This window comes from Citrus sinensis, chromosome 7 (genome assembly GCF_022201045.2).
Source record: "Citrus sinensis cultivar Valencia sweet orange chromosome 7, DVS_A1.0, whole genome shotgun sequence".
Lineage (NCBI taxonomy): Eukaryota > Viridiplantae > Streptophyta > Magnoliopsida > Sapindales > Rutaceae > Citrus > Citrus sinensis.
The window spans coordinates 3,239,210-3,259,621 of record NC_068562.1 but is presented as its reverse complement, the minus strand read 5'-3'; the positions used below and the strand labels follow the sequence as shown (position 1 = coordinate 3,259,621).

Here is a 20,412-nt window from a genome sequence, read left to right as displayed (position 1 = left end):
CATTAATGATGATTAATTTTGTTAATATCATAGATATTCTTCTCAAAATGCATTTATTATGCATTTGATACTTGAATCATCTTTATAATAAATAAAAGAAAAAATTCCTTTCAGATCCAATAATCAATTACGACACCAATCTAGTAAAAATTCAAAGGAGTGCAACGAGATTCATTTATTAATCATACCTTGTATATGAAAATAAATAAATTTGGCTGTTATTATGTATATTTTGTCTAATGGGGTCTATTTAAAGGATTGGATGTGCAAAACGTGCTATACATAGACTATTGAGTGATTGATTCTGATTCGCATAACGCCCAATTGTCACAGTCACACACAAGCAATTTTATCTTCGAATAGTATGGTATGATGTTTCATTATACAATTGGATTGCGATATTATATTTTTCCAGAAACGTATGAAGCCACGAGCCTGCAAATAGAAGGGGTAAAGCAGTAATATCAGCGCTTTCACTCTTTTCTCTTTCCTCATTTTTCTCGCCGGTTGGTTCTTAAAGGCCTGGCCATTCATTTGCTATTATCAGGTGTGTGAGCGTGCTTCAGTTCCAAGCATTCCTGTTTTCATCATCTTCTCAGACACCGATAATCAAAACCCTAAAATTTGCATCAGAAAAATCAAAACTAGATGACGTGATTATCATCTCTGATATGGACTTTCAAGCCCTAACGATCATAGCCCCACAGTTGCTGTCCTTGTTCTACTGCCGGTAACTCCTTACTCTCCTCCATTCATCGCCTTCTATTTCCTTTCGATGTTCCATCAAAACTATTTTTTTTTCCCTTTCAAAAGCTCTCTTTTTTTTTTTTTTTTTCTTTTTGGCGCTTCGTTTCCTTGTTTACCTTCTGTCATCGCCTTCGCTATTTCATCTCGGCTTACTTGTTCGGCCGTTTTGATAAGTAACAACTTGGAGTAGTGATTGTATACGAAGAAAAGAAATTTATCGTTTTGAGTTTCTTCTTGTTTTGCTTGTATTGGATTAAGTTGGACTCTTTTTGGTATTTTTAGACTCTAGAAGTTTATTTTCTCTCGTGTTTGGTTTTGCTTTGGTTTAGTTATATGCGAGAAGTTAAATAAAGTGCTCTGTCATTTTTTTTTTTTTTGGCCTCTGGAGCGGGGGGGTGCTTATACTTGGCAAGTTTTTTTTTTTTTTTTAAAAAAAGAAAATTGGAAAGATTTCAGCATTATTGCGTCGTTACTAACTTTGTTATTATTAAGCATAAGGCAATGAGCTAGTAATGCTGGTAAGAATATGAGAATAATTTTCCAAACTTGTGGGAAGGATGGGTGTGAGTGCTTATTTGAAAAGCATAAATGCTTGTGTTTGTTTCTGCGGATTTAGTTTAATTTGGAATCTTAAGAGGATTATTACTATCTAATAAATAAAGTCAGATACTACTTACCATTTAAAGCCATAAATGATGGAAATTTGGTTTCATTTTGCAATATTGTGTGATAATGCTGCAACTATGGACTGCCCTTCTTATATTCTTTATTTTTGGCATCTTGTTTATTTCATTTTCCTTAATGAGTCTGTCACTTTGGTTGCTGAGAAAATGAGGCATCCATGTGATTTTGTGTTCCTAGTTCATTCAGGATAAATAGTAAACTTATTTTATTATTGCAATAATTTGAGCAAGTATGCGGCTATAGTGGAACCTATTAGCAGGAATGTAATATACTTTTCACTAGTTTGTGTATTAAACATGGTTATTTTTTAAATTGATGAATTGGGTGCCTTCTATGCATCAAGTAATCATGTAATATTTAACCTTTTTTCCCCCACTTCTTTTGATCTTTCAAGTTTGTGATGGAGAGAATATTTTACATTCCTATTTGTCTTTTTTGCTTGATAGTTGTACATTTTTAAGTTATTCTTGCCTCCATTTCATTTGCAGATGTGGTTTGTTCAAGGGCTTTTTTATTGTGGTTCTGTCATGTACCTTTTTTTACCTAGCTACATGTGAACCATGTTCTATCAATGGGATGCAGAAATCAGTAGAATATAAAGGGTGTGGGTCTTATGGAGATAATCAGCAGGTTGGTTTTCAAGATATTATTGGAGATGATACTAGTTCAGGTTACATTGAAAGAAGCTCAATGACCCACCCAAAAAGTGGGAATGTTTGCTCTGATTTGAATGTATTCTGCTTTCCATCAACACTGCCTGGTTTTTTGTTGAAAGAGCATAAACTGAAAACAGATTCTTTAGAAACTTCTAATCTTCAGTCTGGCAGTCCACTTTCTATTGGAACAAATCAGCCTAATAGTGGGCCAAGTAACAGAACCTGGTTATCACAGAGCTGTAGATTTAAGTTATTAAATGGTAGGACCATCTCATGTTATTTGAGTTCAAAGGAAACTTCCGGTGAGTTATCATCCATTGGATCTGATATTGATAAACAAAATGGTTTTTCTTCGTTTAGACGGACTTTACTAAATCAGAAAAGTAAAAATGTTAGCTTGAAGAATAGCTCTAATCTGATTAAACCAGGGACTTTTGATGTTTCTTCACCTAAAGTAGAGATAAGCCCTCCCGTCCTGGACTGGGGACAAAAATATTTATTTTTCCCTTCACTTGCTTTCTTGACAGTAGCAAATTCCTTTAGTGACAGCATTTTGCGGATATATGAACCATTCACTACCAGTTCACAGTTCTATCCCTGCAATTCTAGTGAAATTCTACTTGGACCAGGTGAAGTGGCTTCAATATGTTTCGTGTTTCTTCCTACATGGTTGGGCCTGTCCACTGCTCGTCTGATCTTACAGACCAGCTCTGGTGGATTCCTGGTTCCCACTAGAGGCTTTGGTGTTGAGTCCCCTTATAAGATTCAGCCTTTAGCAGGATTGGATGTTCCCTCTATTGGACGGTTGAGTAAGAATCTGTCATTATTTAATCCTTACGATGATACCCTCCATGTGGCAGAAGTAACTTCATGGATGTCAGTTTCTGTGGGGAATACCACGCATCATACTGAAGCATCTTGTAGTATAGAAAATTTTCAGGATTCTGATGAGTTTGGCTTGACGAGCATTGATGATTGGTTAGTTGTGAGGAGTGGTCAATTGGGTTTTCCACTAATGGCAATGAGGCCCCACAAAAACTGGGAGATAGGTCCTCGCAACAGTGAGATTATCATGGAGATGGATTTCCCAATTGGAGTAGAAGGAAAAATTTTTGGTGCTTTTTGTATGAAGTTGCTGAGATCTTCCCAAAATTTGTCTGATACAGTTATGGTTCCTCTCGAAGTTGATGTGGATAGCAAAGTGGCATATGATGACCTGCCAGGTCCTGTTTCTGTTTCTCTTGAGCCTTTGGTGTCTTTTGATGCCAGAGGGAATGTCATTGCCATTTCCCTGAGAAATGGAGCTCCGTACATGTTGAAGGTTGTCAGAATTAGTGAAGTTGCTGAAACAAGCATTTTGCAGATCAAGTATATGGAAGGCTTGTTGCTTTTCCCAGGCACTGTTACACAAGTTGCTGTGATTACCTGCACCCAAAAGCCTGTTGAATTACAAGATTCTCTTCCTGAAGTATCTATGATCAATGGAAATTGTAGATTACTTGTAATGACAAATGATTCAAGCAGTCCTCAGATCAAAATTCCTTGCCAGGATATAATCCGTGTTTGTTCAAGATGTCAAACGGACTCATCCAAGAACAATCCTGGAAATGTCAAAGCTGGCAATATGAGGACAAGATCTGCGGGCACTGATAGAAAAGTGCCATCAGAGATCAAGGTATGCTGATACTAGTTTCTATTTTCCAATCTGTGCTTGTTGAGTGGCTGCGCCTGGGTTAATGCATTGGTTAGACATTTTATTACACATTTTAGGTGTGTTGATAATATTTCTTCCAAAGGCAGTTGACTGTGCTCATGCCTTGTAAGTTTTCACTATGCTAATATTTCTTGATAATTTTAATACATTTATTCATTCTATTACATAATACCGAATGGCAGTTTGGGCAGATTCTTAACAATAATAATGAACTTTTAGACTACCATTTGTACGAAAGAGGAGGATATTCTAGCCATTTCATTTTATTGTGTCCAACAGTAGTGCAACAAACTATCTTCTCTTACTGCTTAAAAATTACAATGAAGGATTGTCATTGCATTTCTAGTGAAAAAAATATATAATAATTAGCTAGTACAACATAGGTTTCATGCCAGTTTTTGGCTGTTCCATGTTCGAAATGGCTACGACTTGCTTTGTATTGATCTGTATTTACAATAACTGAGATGCTTCCCTGAACTTATTCTGAAGGCAATGGAGACAGCAGAAGCTGATGAAATGGTGCTGGGGAACTGGAAATCTCAAGGCATAACAAGTGGCTTGTCTGTGCTTGATGATCATGAGGTGCTATTCCCAATGGTGCTGATTGGCTCTTACCGCTCTAAGTGGATCACTGTGAAGAATCCTAGCCAACAGCCAGTTGTGATGCAGCTTATTCTCAACTCTGGAGAAATAATCGATGAATGCAGGGACGCAGATGGTTTCATGGAGCCTCCTTCATCTGGTAGTTTAGTTCAAGGAAAATCTACCAGACCAACAAGGTATGGCTTCTCAATAGCAGAAAGAGCAGTAACAGAGGCCTATGTTCATCCTCATGGTAGAGCATCTTTTGGGCCAATATTCTTTCACCCTTCAAATCGATGTGCGTGGAGAAGTTCAGCCCTGATAAGAAACAATCTTTCTGGAGTGGAGTGGTTATCTTTGAGAGGATTTGGTGGTTCGCTTTCACTTGTTCTATTGGAGGGATCTGACCTTGTTGAGAATATAGAATTTAACCTTAGCTTGCCAGTTCCTCACAACATCACTGCTCCAGACATTTTATTTAACAAGGAAGAGACTATCTCTTCCTGTTTTCAGCCATTATCAAAAGAGCTGTATGCTAAGAATATGGGAGACTTGCCGCTTGAGGTGAGAAGTATAGAAGTTTCTGGGGCAGGGTGCAGGCTGGATGGGTTTATGGTGCACACTTGCAAAGGCTTTTCTCTTGAACCTGGGGAGTCAACAAAGCTTCTCATATCATACCAGACTGATTTTTCTGCCGCTATGGTGTACAGAGATCTTGAATTTGCCCTGGCCACTGGTATTTTTGTGATACCCATGAAGGCAAGTCTGCCTGTTTTCATGCTTAATATCTGTAAGAAATCAGTGTTCTGGATGCGATTGAAGAAATTGTCTATAGCAGTTCTTGCTGTTTCCTTAATGTTTCTGGTATTTTGTTGTCTTTACCTCCAAATGATAGCTTTGGGCTCCCAAGATTACTTCTATAAGAGTGAGAAAAGTTCTATTAGTGCGACAAAAACTGCAGGAAAATCTTCTCGTGCGCATCAGAATCCAAAAAACAGCAGGATTTCTGTGCCTGGTGAAATGGATTGTTTGTTAAGATCAGTTGATGAAGACAGAACCTCTAGGGAAGCACCTAGTGGGAAATACACAGAGAGTAAAGTTGGGACTTCAGTTAAAGATATGTCTGGCCAACATGCAAAATTAACTTTGGAAAGTCATGAACACCCTATCAATTACTCTGATACTCAGAAGGAAAAAGCATCACCACGTTTGCCTTCCAAATCTCTAGTAGTTGAGACTTCCAATACTGTGGAAGCATCCCATCCTGATAATCTCACAATTAGAGTTGGAAGGGAGAAGGGAAGAAAGCGAAGGAAGAGAAAGGTCGCTGGTGCTGTATTATCAGGAGTACTCGAAGTTTCAAGTAGTCAAAGTGGAAATTCTACGCCTTCATCACCGTTGTCTCCTGTCACATCTTCAATAACAAACCGCGCATGCTTGCTGTCTCCTGATGCGGACCAACCTAATGGATCTAGGTATTTGTTTACCCAGATGACTGACAGACACTGTGAGAAAGGTCCAGATTCTGAACCTCCTGCTGAGACTAAATTATTGGTGCCCCAGCCTCTGAGACACCACAGCACTAATCAGTATTCTACCCCAGTGCAGCCTACGGCACCAAAAAAACCTGCTAGTAAACCTGTTTTGTTGGCTTCTGCCACTTCTCCTTCTACCGATAAGGCTGACCCCAGTTTGTTGTGCTCTTCTCCTTTGTTAGCTTCAGCATCTGCAATGGCTCCTCATGCTCGAGCGCCTGGGTCCAAACTAGACCAGAAAACTCAAAGGGAACAGGCTGGGCTTAGAGATGAATATACATATGATATCTGGGGCGATCATCTTTCTGGACTAAGTTCTGTGGGTAGGTCAAAGGCTGTTGGTTCTGTGAACTATAGTGCAACAAAAAATGACTCCAATAGCTTTTTTGTAAGTGGGCCACAAACCCTCATGAGAAATTCACAATCAATATCTGTAAGTTCTTTTAATCAAGAGGGTTAATGATAAACTGAATAATTATTAAACTCACGGATCCATTTTCTCTCTGCTTGCCCTTTAAAAGTTTTTGGCTCTGACAATGAGACAAGAAATTACTGAGTAACACATACATGGATGCGCATTCACATTTTTTTTTTTGGAGGTTCGTACCATATTTCCAGTTAGTAGTTGTTTTCTATATTCCTTTTCTTCTGAACCTGTGTACATCTCTGCTTGTTTGCTAGTCTTCCATGCTACATAAGTTATATTCCTTTTGATAGTCTGTTTGACCACTTGGTACTCGCACATTGATATAAGGTATTTTGATAAAAAGTAGGATCAGAAAGATGAATGCCAATCCCCAAGGGGACTGTCTAGTTGGTTGGTCTTTTGTGATGGAAGTTCAGGGGTTAAATCCCACTTACACCAACCTTGGAGGGAGGTAACTTTTATTTTAGGTTGGGTGGGTTGAGGCGCATGGTATCTTACGGCCATGTTTTAGGAACTGTACTGGTATTTGAAAATTGAGACAGCCTTGTTTGGAACAATGCACTATTATTTCAATTAGCGAAAACCGATCATGTAGGTATATATTTGTTTTCTCATTGGTACAGTGAGTGCTTTTTCCTTAAATAATGTTCTTTTGTTATTAAAATTTCTGGTGACTGAAATGATCTCCATACTTGGCATGTAAGAAATTGTAAATTGTAAATTGAAAATATCAACCTGATAGCAAATCTCATCTTAGAACTCTGTATGTTGTGTGTATGACTGCATGAAAGCTCAAAGGAAGGAGGGTGAACTCACAGCTGAAATTTTCTTTTGGCTTTCATTCCACAGGAGTGTAATAGTAAGTTCATTTAAGTCAGTTTTCTGTTCAGGTTTTGGACACAAGGTGCATCTGCGCATCGAAGGTGAGTTAATTTTTAAAGTTGTGGAGTTGAAGCTTAAACTTAATAAAACCAGATTTCCTACCACAAGTGCTATTGATGTGTTGCATGTTAATCAAACAATTTACTCTTGAAGAGACTATTATTATTATGTGTTTCTCTCGGAAAACCCATATAGCCTAAATTTTGTTCATGGTTTTAAACGACTTGTGATTAGCTCATCAGTGGTATTCCATGTCAATTAATTAAGCTTTCAGCCGTTTCCTTGTGGTTGTTTTCTAACTTTATGGCATGCAAGGGTTGTTCTCTCTGTTCCATGCATTGAGAAGGATTATGGAGATCTTCGAGATGTCTATATGTGGCTCTGGAAAACTGCTGCCAAGAAGCCTGGGATTTTGAACGCATGTAGAATTGTAACATTTCCACTCCTTTCTGTTTGCAACCACCAGATTTCATTACAGTTAATGTTTGTTCGTTGGCAAATTTTTGCATTTCTTTCAACTGGTGGGACTAGTGGTGCCAAATATTAAATTGTTCTCATCTTTTCCTGTAAGGCATGGTGGATTTATATATGATTCCTATGATGTTTCTTTCACTTTGTGGTTCAGGGGAAACTTTATCTGGTCAAAAGAGCATCTACCTATCACTGTTCGCCTGGTCGGTACTATCAATCACTTTTCGAAGCACCCTGGTTTTAGGCCTTGGCAACGGTCACTAAAACTGCGCTTTGGATCCGTCAGTGATGCCTATAATGGTTTGTTGGTCAATCAATTCCGAAGGATCTTAGTGGTAACGTGATTGATGATACACTCATTAGCAACTACGGCTGCAATATGTGAGTGGAAAAGATCTAAATTTTAATTTGACCAAAGTTTAAATGAAAACCAATGTGGTAAACAGAAAATATCTTGAACATAATAGTGAGTCAAATAATGAATCAAACGAAGTTCTGGTCCTCCTATCCAGCGATATATCTCCTGTTTTTACAGCCTGATTTGTTCGTCAATATGCTTGCAAAACTGCAGGCCGGAGTGAGTTGCTGAGACATACCTAAAAACAAATTTGATCTCACAAATTAATTTTTTCCTGTCAATGTGATATCAGTCATCTTAATTTCCTTGTTTTAACTGCTGAAAGTGCGTCCTGTATTGTATGTACCATGTTTATATTGCACAAAATGGGGAAAGCAAAATCTGTTTCGCTCTAATGTAACTACTTGTTCCATCGAGTGCATTCTTAAGAAAATGGGACCAAAACCGGTGGTCCAGTTCCCTCGTCCTTGCGTGCATCAACTGGACCACATCTATACCAAATATGGAATGTGACGGCTCATCCTTCATAATGGGGGGTCTTTCTTTTCCGTGAGTCAACTTGCATGTCCTTAGCTTCTTCCATTAGCAGTACAAATAAAATTGCAGGTTATGTTCAACCCCATCAAGACATTGTCCCATTGATTTTAAATTTTGATGGTGAGAGTAGAGGGCAGCAGCAATTCCTGATTCTTAGCTTCATCATTGAAACTCCATATGAAAAATACAGTTAAAATTGTTCTTAAAATGGCGCATTTGATCTGATATTGAGATTCTTCCCCTGTTGATATGACAAGAATTAGATTCAGGATGCCATAAGCTTTTCCAGGCTCGAAAAACGAAAATTGCGTAGTTGCCAAAACCAGCCAGGCAAGCAAATTTTCAGAGTTTAGCCAAAAGTTACATAAAGCTTTGGTTTTCCAGTGTTGTGCTAATATTGGGTATGAAGGGTATATGGCCACGTGACTGTGAGCTATTTAGAAAGTCAAATTCTATTTGCTCTTCTTTATCATATATACTTACATTTTCAACATTTATGGTGCATTCCTGATGCAATATATATAAATACATCTCTTAGAAATCAAGATACGCATATATTAAGAGTTTGAAGAAAGAATAAAAAACTTATCATGTTTTATGTTCAGCAATGAGTAGATGGATATCAAGGGACGGGAAGAGAACCAGACGAGAGCGTTGCATTTGCATGTGGTGTGGATCTGCGTCTGCCTTTGCCCTTTAAACGATGCGCCCTCAAATTTCAGTAATTTTGTTCCAATTTAGCTTTATGCTTTTGGCATTACCTGCTATCTCACGCACTCGCTCACCCTTTTATTCCATAATAATGGTCCTCGTGCTTGGGACCGCTTTAGAAACAATTATTTTTTAAGAAATATAATGTGCTTAGCTCTGGACCATTTTATGAATTATTACCTCAAATTTCTTGTCTTCCTTTTCGCTATTGTTGCGAAGTTATTCTTTAGCTTCTTCTTCTTCTTCTTCTTATTGATTATTTGTTTTTAGTTGAGAGATATTCACTCTTAATATAGTAAAAAAAAAAAAAAAACTTTTGCTAAAGAATTACATTGATCTTGTAATATAGTTTTTTTTTAAAAAAAAAAGGTCAAAAAAAGAAGAAGAAGCTTGCTTGGACATTGACACTTAAAGCAAAAGTAGATGAAATGAGAGTACTACAGTGTACAGCCTTGGCTCAGAAGAGAAGAGGTACAATGATTTGAGTAGCATGACGCATGACTTACATTTCATAATCACAGCGCAGCAATATTAGCCTCTGCAATCAAATATTTGCACAGTCGAGTTGTCTCCCACTCACATTACATTGCTTCTCTCAATTTTCTGAGTCACGTAAACATTCGATTATTATCGATCAAGCGGAGCCAAAGCCTAGCCCTAGCGAGACTCTCCATATAAATGATTTTCATCTGCAAGAGAAATTAAGTCGCAATCACTCATTGAAGTTAAGTTTTGATTAATAAAATGATTTACTTAATGCCTACAAATAAAATTCACTTGATTTTTTGCCCGACAAAAAGGTCAAATAATGATGTTTTGGCTATGTTTGAACCACATGTCACATAAGAAATAATGTAAAGAACTAAAGATCACGTGCCTCTGCTATTAGCATATGCCCTGTACCTAATCTTGTTTTTTGATCATTTGATCTGCGTATATTCTCATATTTATCATATAATGAGTGCATCGGGAATACCACTCAAAGTTAATTTACTTTAAAGGCTTAAGGTAGGTGTTAGATATATAATTGTTTTTCAAGTTTTTTTTTTATGCTTATATTACAGTAATTTAAACAAAGTTATAGGCCTGTTGCTCTTCTCATTTGGCTTTCTACTGTATAAATATGTATGGTAGGGACCCGTTAAATTACTTTGATATATCTAATTTGACACTAAATACATATAATATGCTTACGATTTTCTTTGTTATACTAATATAATTATTTACGCATTTCATTGGTCATTTTTGTTTTTTGTTTTTACACCTTTTAAATGAGAAACCATTATTAAAGTTTATGTGCTATTTTAAGATAAATAAGAGAGAGATTGACTTAATATATTATCTCCAATAAGTCTTCTCTAATGAGTTACAATGTAATCGTGACTTAGTCATGCAATCCAACCAAAGAATTATCAAATAACTAATTTATTGAATAAAGATCAAATCAGAATCGCATCATATAATTTGATAAAATTATTATATTATTTAATTATACTATCCTTCTACTTCATAAAAATTCATATTATGGATGTGATGTTATCTTTATAAATTAATAAATTTTTCATGATCCCAAGGCCATTTATTTATTTATTAAGGTTCTACTGTATAATGCTTTAAAATCTTTTTGTGGATCTTAGATTTCTTTGTCGAATCATAATTAATTGATGATTTTGAGCATTTATGAATAGTGTTAACTATATTTACAAAACTGAAATACGGAGTTTGTATTTCAATATTGCATGTGTTAAGCAATAGTTGACTTTTATATTATTATTGACTTTTGTTGAACCAATGAGGGAATAACATATTTCTACCACATAATTCAAAATTATACAAATATTTGTATCCCAAATCTCAAAGCATTTCGTTACTTTTATCATATTGTAATCCAAGAGCTGATTAACAATTAATAAAAAGAAAAAATTAGTATAAAAGAAAAGTCCAGAATAATTACTTCATTAAACACGCCGGGTGGATCACGTATTTTCTACTTGAAGTTGCCAATTAATAATAAAAAAAAGGGACAATTATTAATTTGATAATTACTAATTTCGTGCCAAGGTTGTCTTATCTCACAATCTCCGTGCTTGTCATTAAATTAACGCATAAGCCCTACAACATAAGCATGCATTTAGATCAACACACGTGTATGAAAATCTTGAGATCCCTTATTTATGATAATGATACAATTTTCAAGATCTTTTATACAAACTGCCGCAGCTTCAAGGGATTGCAAATATGTTGTTGTTGCGTAAAGGAAATATTGTTTTATCCCAAAAGTTTAACCTTGTCAATAATATTAAAAACGTAATTCAACTAAATTGTGTAGTATATGATCATAAATAGAAAGGATGGCAGTGCACAATTATTAAATATTGTATATGGGTGTCTCATGAAGAAGACTGGGAGTCGACAGCATGGATCGATCGTGGTAACAAAGAGCTACTAGGTTAGTAACCATCTCTCTCTACTCTCTCTTTTGGGGGGGGCGGCGGGGCCGCTGGGGGTTCTGTCATTATGTTAGCTTTGCTTACTTGGAAAGGCACTGCCCCATTTAAATAAATAACCACGTGATCAAGATATACAACTAACTGTTTGAAGTCCCTATAATTTGCTCCATTAATGGATGATCAGGATGATCGTATCACTATCACCACAATTCGAAAGAAACATCATTAATTCATCGCCGTGTCCCCCCTCCCAAAACGATCTTTTTAGTATTTCTTATTCTTATTATTATTTTTATTAGGAACTTGCTATACATTAATTTCTTATTTCTCCTATTCATCGAATACACATAAATTATTTTCGAGTTAGTTAACTTTTTGCCCTAGTTACCATCGATGAGTAACAAAGTTTTGCTATTCTAACCCCTTTGAAGATTTTAATTGTTGGTTATATAATGATATATAAGATTTCTATTTCTCGTTCTGTTCTGGCCTAATTTTCACTAGATTTCAATGTATTAAAAAAAAAAAAACTTTAGTATTCTAAAGAGCACATAGATCAGCAGACCAAACACGACGTTGTCCATCAAATTAAGGTCAGTGAGCATGGGCGATACTGATATGGGCGTTTAAAGTTAAAGAAATTTTGAAAAAAAAGAAAAAAAAAAGAAGAAGATAAAAGAAGACGCATGTAGGAAACAAATTAATGTGAGTGAGTGAGAAGACAAAAAAGCGCACGTTAGTTGATGATGAGAGGGAGTTGTTGAGTTGAGTTGAGTTGTGTTTTCTTGTGTTGTCATGTACACAATCAATCTAAAAGCGCACTCAAGACATTCAATAACATTAAAAAAAGCCGCTGTTTCTTTGATAGTTCCATTCACAATCACACACTCTCACCCTCAACATCTCTCTCTCTCTCTCTCTCTAATCTTTCTAATCACACTTGCATGCAAGTAATGGAAAATCCATATATGGAACTATTTTCACCTTCTAAATAATACTAGTATTTACTATTTGTCTCCATCTACTGAAATTTTTAGCCCATTTTTTAAAACATTTAAACTTGGTTTAAAAAAGAAAAGAAGAAGAATATTACATTACATTATAATGTAGTTTGGTCTTGTCTTGTCCATTTGTTACGCTAGCCTTGGATTGGATGACCCTTTTAAGCTCGAATTCTCGTCGTTTTCTTATTTCTGCGGTGCTGCCTCTGTCTCTCTGTGTGCTTATGTTCCGTGTTCACTCTGTCCAAGATAGGGATAGCAACTAATTACTCATATAGTTAATTATAATAATACATCTTGAGATGGAAATGAGGTGAATTATATTGATTTATATATATTCTATATATTTGCAAAACGCATGCATGTGTTTGTGTTTCTGGCTTTTCTTTACTCTCAACTTTCCCGCTCAGTAACTTCGGAAAAAAATAAAAAAAGAAAAAGAAAGAAGTTCCTCTTATTTCTTTCAAAAAAAATCTCCGCACTCACTCTCTTTATTTCTCTCTCACTCAACCTGCAAAGGGGAGGTTGGTAAGTTTCAGCCTTTTGCTCTTTTTTTTTTTTTTTGGTTTTTCTAGAAAAAAAAGTTTGTTAGCGTTGCTCATGAATTAATTATTCTCAATGTTTATTTATTAATTAATAATAAATTTGTGATAATTGCTCTGGTTACATTACATATTTGTTTACCTCTGCGTTTGTTTTACGTTTTTGAGGAGTGCATTGTGCTCTCGTTTTCCAGTGAAAAGCAAAGCAATAAAGATGAATACAAGAGTCCGCAATGCTCTTCAGTCTCCTTTAAAGCATGATAAAGTAACTTCTCTTATCTTCTTTTTTCTTATTTCATTTTAATGTTCTTCTTCTTCTTCTTCTTTTCTTCTCTTTTTTTTTTTTTTTTTGTTTTTTCCCCTTATCTTCTAGATAATCTTGATGTTTTTTCAAGTACTTTATAGTGGGAATCTACTTTTGGTTATCAAGTTTAATTTGAGCAGAAATGGCTCCATTTATATTTTGAGAAGTTTGGAATTTGTTGTTCTTTTATATATAATATTCTTGCAGAGTGTGTAATGTGCTAGTGTACCAAAGGACCTATTTTGCACTTTTGACACATATCTGGCTTGAGTCCTTTCACTTGTCTCAAGAAACGAATTATTTCTCTCCTTTGAGTCTCTTTACTTTGTTCATTTCAGCTTGATTTGTATTCGTTTATTTATTTATTTATTTATTTTCCTCCTGAATATACAATACAAAAAAACAAAGGAGAAAATGGAGACTCAGGGGAGGAAAGGAATCGGTGCTGGCAATCGACGTCGATCCAATAGGGAAAGGAAAATGGCCTTATTAGAAGATGTATGCAAAATTCTCTATCTTATATCCAATTTGGTTTCCTGTTTATGTGTTCTTTTGATTTGATTGTTATGGTTTCAAATTCAAATTCCAGGTTGATAAGCTAAAGAGGAAGCTTAGACATGAAGAGAATGTACACAGAGCTTTAGAGAGGGCATTTACGAGGCCTTTGGGATCTCTTCCTCGTCTTCCTCCTTATCTCCCTCCCTATGTTAGTATATATTCACTTCTCTCTTCAATATTATTATTTCATCTCTCTCTTCCTTCTGTTGAAAACTTAACTTTATCTTGCAACTCTTCGAGGACAAAAATGGGAGAAACCCAGATGAACCAAACACTTTTAACGTTAAGTAATTTTTATACTGCATTTAGGATTTAGTATAAATTATGGATACTGTTTGATTACTGTCTTCGTTTTTGTAGACATTAGAGCTACTTGCTGAAGTAGCTGTTTTGGAAGAGGAGGTTGTTAGGCTTGAAGAGCAAGTTGTGAATTTTAGGCAAGGTCTCTATCAGGAAGCTGTCTACATTTCCTCCAAGAGGAATGCGGAGAATTCTAATGATTCTGACCAGTTGTCTGTTAGAAGTTGTAAACATCAGCGATCAAAATCTTTGTCCCATAATGAGATCAATTTAGCAGCAACCTCTACAAGGCCTCAACCTTCTCTTGCAAGAACTGCTTCTAGCAGAAAGCTCATTCCCTCGGATGCCATTAATGATCGAACAGCCACAAACTGCTTTATTAGAACAAGTGGGAGACAAGGTTCAATGAAATTGAATTCTTCTTCATCTCATTTGGAAGATGGTCGAGGAAAAGAGAATAGATCATGTACTAATTCAATGAAGGATAAGCAATCTCCAGAAAGGAAAAGTCCCAAAGTTGTTACCCCAGTTAAGAGACTTCCAATAAAAAATGAATCATCAGACAAGTGTTTGGATCCTTTAAAATTGCAGGTATACAATGATTTGTGGTTCCATATGAGAACTCATATTAAGTTTGTGCTACATGCATGTTAATTCCGGCTTCAATTGTCCAGCTAGAGTACAGATTAGAGGGCCAGGAGAAAGCAGAAGAGAGCTGTTCTGGTTCCCCTAATGATAGGTTATTGGATGCTGACAGCACACCAAACAAAGTATCTGAGGACACTGTCCGCTGCTTGTCTAGTATTTTTGTAAGAATTAGCACCTTGAAGGACAAAGTAGTGGATTCTCATGGAAGCTATGGAGAAAATCAATTTTGGGATCCTTATGGAACTCGTTCAGAATTGTGGAACATTGATATTGGTCCCTACAAGCATCACTGTGCAATTGAAGCTAGTTCAGTTGATCTCAATCGAACAACAAATGCTTTGTTTCTGATCCATAGGCTCAAGTATGTTCTTTGATTGTTTTCTCTCACTTGTTTATTGAAACTGCTATTACTTGTCTTCACCCTGTCTTGATGATTATTTCAGATTCCTACTTGGGAAGCTTGCCTCTGTCAGTTTAGAGGGTCTCAACCATCAGCAGAAGCTTGCGTTCTGGATAAACATTTATAATTCCTGCATTATGAATGTATGATCTCTCTTTTTTGCGCATACATTCAAAAAGGAAAAAAAATGGCATCATACTTATGCAATTAAATTTTTGGAACTTTTAGGCATTTTTAGAGCATGGGATTCCTGAGACTCCTGAAATGGTTGTCGCACTTATGCAGAAGGTGAGATCTGTTGGCTATTGTTGAACTCACTGTAATTGGTACACTAAATCATATTATATGTGTTATTTTCTTTTCCATCCAACAACTACATTCATGAAAATGGAAAATATGTGTAATAGTGTTAGGGTGCCTCTATATTCTGAAACTTGAAATTGGTTTACTCTCTTTCAGACATTAGAGCTGGTTTCTTTTTCAGTGCCTAGCACATTTCCATAGACAGATTAAATGTTCAGCTGCTAAGGATACTACTATGGTCATGAATTTGCAGTGTGCTTCTCCCAGAAATTCTGTGATAAATTGTGGAAGCTTCTGATTTATTACTTCTAAAATATATTACTTGTAAGCTTGTGTACATATATTCACTGTGTTAAGGAGAGGGGTTCTGCATATGACTTGCTGTTAACATCAGCTGTTGGACATTAATTACATTCGACATAACTTCTGCTGCTCTTGGTCCAGGCAACAATAGTCGTAGGGGGACACTTGCTCAATGCGATTACAATTGAGCATTTCATCTTGAGACTACCGTATCACTTAAAATTTGTAAGTGTAAGCATCTTTACTTGATAATACTTTTACCCAGGATTGAATCGGTGTACCGAAATTTTTGTTTTTTAAGTAAAACAAACTAAATCCTCCTTTTCTTTTTCTCACTTATCTCCAAAAGACATGTCCTAAAGCTGCTAAAAATGATGAGATGAAAGCACGCAGTATATTTGGACTGGAGTGGTCTGAACCCTTGGTTACATTTGCTCTCTGCTGTGGGAGCTGGTCCTCCCCTGCTGTAAGTTCGTTTTAAGCTCCCTTTTCATTCTTCTGTTAATGGTTTGTTGTTTTGTGGGTATGCTACTTACACATTAATCAATATTCTAACTAAGATCCCATATTCTGGAAAAATCCTTCATACTTCATGGGTTAGGAACATTTAAATGATTATCTTCAAATTAAAAATCGTCTATTGTTGGATTGGTCCACAAAAGGTTTGCACTTATCAACCATGTTTATGAAAATTATGTTGTACTTAGAAGTTTTTCATGAAATGCCAATCAATGGTCCATCACTCATTGACGAATGTGGCTAGTTCTGGCAATTTCAGGCCATAGTTATTCCAGATTCTGCTTCATTATTAGATATGATTCTGAAAGACAGTTACATTATTATTTGATAATTGGCTTGTACGTTTATGTTGTCAAATGAAGGTGAGGGTGTACACTGCATCTCAAGTTGAGGAGGAGTTGGAAGCAGCAAAGAAAGACTATCTACAGGCAGCTATTGGCATTTCAAGAGCAAACAAATTGATTCTTCCCAAGCTCTTGGATTGGTATCTACTTGACTTTGCAAAGGACTTGGAGTCATTGCTTGATTGGGTTTGTCTGCAGCTACCAGATGAACTGAGGAAGGCAGCAGTTAAATGTCTGCAGAGAAAGGAGAGAGAACCTATTTCTCAGCTAGTGAAAGTAATGCCATATGATTTCAGTTACAGGTTGCTTTTACACCGACGATGATAGATGCTGTTTCTTTCTAATTCTTCAGAAGACGTTGCCTGTATACCGGTATAGTGAACATGGTACAAATACATATAAATTTAGCATTTGTTAGAAATAGTGGACAAAACTTCTTTTTTTATAAAAAAAAAAGAAAAAAGAAAAGAGGAAATTTATTTTAACATGGTGTGGATAGATTCCTTAAAACTGGTAAACTTTCGTAAGAGTATATGAAGAAGAAGATTAAAGTGGTTCCTTCGCTCTTAATCATAACAATATCTTTCGGCTAAAACTCCAAGTCTCCAATGTCATTGACTCGTTGTCAATGAAATAGCTGAGCCCTGAGCAGTTCATTAAGAAAAAAAGGCATTTATTTAGTTGGTGTATTTAAGCATGGAATCAGATTTACTGACACCTGTGTTTACTGTTCAGGCTTCAACCGATTGAAGCTAAGTTGCACCATATATAGCTACTATGCTTCCCGCCTTCCGCTTCTATTACTTCCATCGCCTAATAAATTGACAATGAATTGATGAGGTCAAAGGTTTTGTAGTTTTTTGAAACAACCAAAGAGCAGTCAAAAGGTTAGCAAGAGGTGGCCCGACATGCAAAGCAAAGTCCATAACGCCGCGTGGTAAGAAAAATTTCATGAGTTGGACTAATAGCACCCCTCCAAAGTCCTATTGAATACCCCAAGTAAATACCATTAAATAATACTGAAATTTTTTCTATAACTACTAGCACTAGGGTTGGCAATTTAAGGGTCTGGGCCGGGCTTTGCCAAGCCCAGGATCAGGCCCATATAATGTTAAATAAGTCCAGGTCCTCTCCAAGTCCATCCAAGTTGGGCGGGCCTCAGGCCGGGCTCGGGCTTTTATAAATTTTCAATTTTTTTAAAAAAATAAAACTATAAATTTTTAAAATATAATTATCCAATACATAATACTACAATAGGCTAAAAACTTAAATATAATTCTCTAATATATAATTAGCCAACACAAAATATAAAAATACTAACAATACAAGTACCATACATAACATACAAATCAACCACTAATATAAAAAAAACTAATAAAGATTTACCGATTTAGGAATTTTGACATTTTGTGATAAAACCTTTGCCCTTTCCCTTTGCCCGATTTTTTTATTATTTTGTTTAATTTTTTTTTCAATTTTATAATATATTATACGTTTTTTTAATATATATATATATATAATATTATTTATTATAAAGCACGGACTCTTTTCATTTAGGCCCTTGACTGAGTCTATATGTTATGGGCTTTATTAATTATGAATCCTTACCCATACTTTCAAGCCACGGGCCGGGCTTAAAGCCCGCGGGTCTGGGCCGGCCCGAGCTTTTCTACCAACCCTAACTAGGGTAATTTTTAAAAACCTCCCCTGAGGTTTGGGCTTGTTGCAAGTAGATTGCGAGAATTGATTTATTTGTAAAAAACCTCATACCGTCAGTTAATTTTAACATTGACCGTTAGTTGACTGTGCAAAGACAATATTACCCTTAACAATAATTTGTAGACGGAAATAACTAAAAAAAAATTAAAATTGTTGGCTATTTTACCCTCTTTAAATTATTGATATTTTCTTAAAGTTCCTATAAGAAATATAAAATTAAAAATTTTAAAACTCCTCTTTAAATTATTGATATTTTCTTAAAGTTTCTACAAAAAAGATAAAATTAAAAACTTGAAAATGAAATAGTTATAATCTTTACCTATGATATTGTAAATTTTTGGAATTGACAAGGATAAAATTGTCAAAAAATAGGGTTTGTGCTTTTCGCGCCAACAATTTTAATTTTTTTTTTAGTTATTTCCGTCTACAAATTGTTGTTGAGGGTAATATTGTCTTTGCACTGTCAACTAACGGTCAATGTTAAAGTTAACTGACGGTAGGAGGTTTTTTACAAATAAACAGATTATCGCCATCTACTTGCAACAAGTCCAAACCTCAGGAGAGGTTTTTAAAAATTACCCACCCTAACTAGCACTGACTTTAATTCCAAAAATACACTTCTTCCTAATAACAATTTCTCTCTCTAAACAAACCCATAAATGCAGCTTTGTTTTTCTCTTTCTTCTCCATCCACGATCCACAAATTTCATAATGATTTTTCTAGAAACTCGTCCTTCTCGAATTTTATGATATTAAGAGCCAATTTTGGAGAGTGTTAAATCTCAAAAGATGTTTTATTTGATAGTTTATTCATCCATCTTTGAAGTAATCCATGTTATCTTTATATTAGAATGAGATTTAATAATGATGTAAAGAGCCTGCAAGCAAAAAAAAGGTCTATAATGCGTATGCGTGAGTTTAGATAGTTTTGCGAGAGAGAAAACATAATTCTTTTTCCTTTTGAGAGAAACACGGGTTGATATTTTGTCCTTTATTGTAATTACAAGAATAAAGAGTTTTATATGACCAACAAAGGGGTGCCAATAGTCGTACAAAGAATCTTCCATTTTATGGTGAAAGGTCCACACAACACTTGTCCGGCCCATCAGCATGGAGGTAAAATGATAGGAAAACGACAAAAAAAAAAAAAAACTGGAAAATGAGTAAATGCTTTCCACCGAGGCGCTTAATGATTTGATTACTTTTTTAAGAATAGGAGTGGACAAGAATTAAAATGAGTAAAAATTAGAATGGATAGTAATAAGTAATAAAAATTAAAATAAATTGTTTATTTAAATTACAAAAATTAAAATTATAATGAACTGTATTTCTATTAATATATTTATTTTATTTTGTAATCGAAATAAATTATTTTAAGTTATTAAAATGTCTTTAATTACAATTATTTATTTGTAACAAAATAAAAAATAAACATTTTTACTGTAAATGCTATAGCCATTATTATTATCACAATTATTATAATAAAATAGTTATTGTAATTAGTACAATTACTATAATAATAATAATAGAAAATATTCACAATAATATTATAATTATTTTTATACTAATTATAATGATAATAGTAATAATATTAATGTTAATAATAATAGTAATTATTATATTAGTAGTAACAGTATACCATTACTATTTTTGTTGTTGCTATTATTACTATTACTATAATTTTAATTATAACTATTATTATAGCTATAAATATAAT

The 20,412-nt window shown here is 35.1% G+C and overlaps 2 protein-coding genes across 15 annotated transcripts; both read left to right on the top strand.

The window, feature by feature from the left end:
* Positions 1 to 394: 394 nt before the first annotated feature.
* LOC102630085 (uncharacterized) lies at positions 395 to 8,205 on the top strand. Of its 11 annotated transcripts, none has more exons than XR_008056508.1 (6): positions 396 to 730; positions 1,920 to 3,762; positions 4,291 to 6,351; positions 7,236 to 7,268; positions 7,543 to 7,657; positions 7,853 to 8,205. XR_008056508.1 is itself a non-coding variant. In XM_052444370.1 (5 exons), exons 1-5 carry the CDS (start codon positions 672 to 674, stop codon positions 7,940 to 7,942), a joined length of 4,041 nt encoding a protein of 1,346 aa, XP_052300330.1. In that variant the 5' UTR covers positions 395 to 671; the 3' UTR covers positions 7,943 to 8,205. The 11 variants fall into 11 exon arrangements, 7 of the variants coding, with proteins under 7 accessions (XP_052300330.1, XP_052300329.1, XP_052300332.1 ...); XR_008056507.1 differs by having other exon boundaries at positions 7,543 to 7,748; XM_052444370.1 differs by lacking the exon at positions 7,543 to 7,657 and having other exon boundaries at positions 395 to 730; positions 4,291 to 6,306.
* Positions 8,206 to 12,841: 4,636 nt separating this feature from the next.
* LOC102630693 (uncharacterized) lies at positions 12,842 to 17,571 on the top strand. 4 transcript variants are annotated; one of them, XM_052443947.1, is made up of 11 exons: positions 12,842 to 13,068; positions 13,492 to 13,562; positions 14,010 to 14,099; positions 14,191 to 14,307; positions 14,520 to 15,050; positions 15,134 to 15,468; positions 15,551 to 15,650; positions 15,736 to 15,795; positions 16,255 to 16,344; positions 16,463 to 16,579; positions 16,995 to 17,571. In XM_052443947.1, exons 2-11 carry the CDS (start codon positions 13,512 to 13,514, stop codon positions 17,298 to 17,300), a joined length of 1,797 nt encoding a protein of 598 aa, XP_052299907.1. In that variant the 5' UTR covers positions 12,842 to 13,068; positions 13,492 to 13,511; the 3' UTR covers positions 17,301 to 17,571. The 4 variants fall into 4 exon arrangements, with proteins under 4 accessions (XP_052299907.1, XP_006466636.1, XP_024949985.1 ...); XM_006466573.4 differs by lacking the exon at positions 12,842 to 13,068 and adding an exon at positions 13,080 to 13,283; XM_025094217.2 differs by lacking the exon at positions 12,842 to 13,068 and adding an exon at positions 13,080 to 13,283 and having other exon boundaries at positions 13,466 to 13,562.
* The last annotated feature ends 2,841 nt before the right edge of the window (positions 17,572 to 20,412 follow it).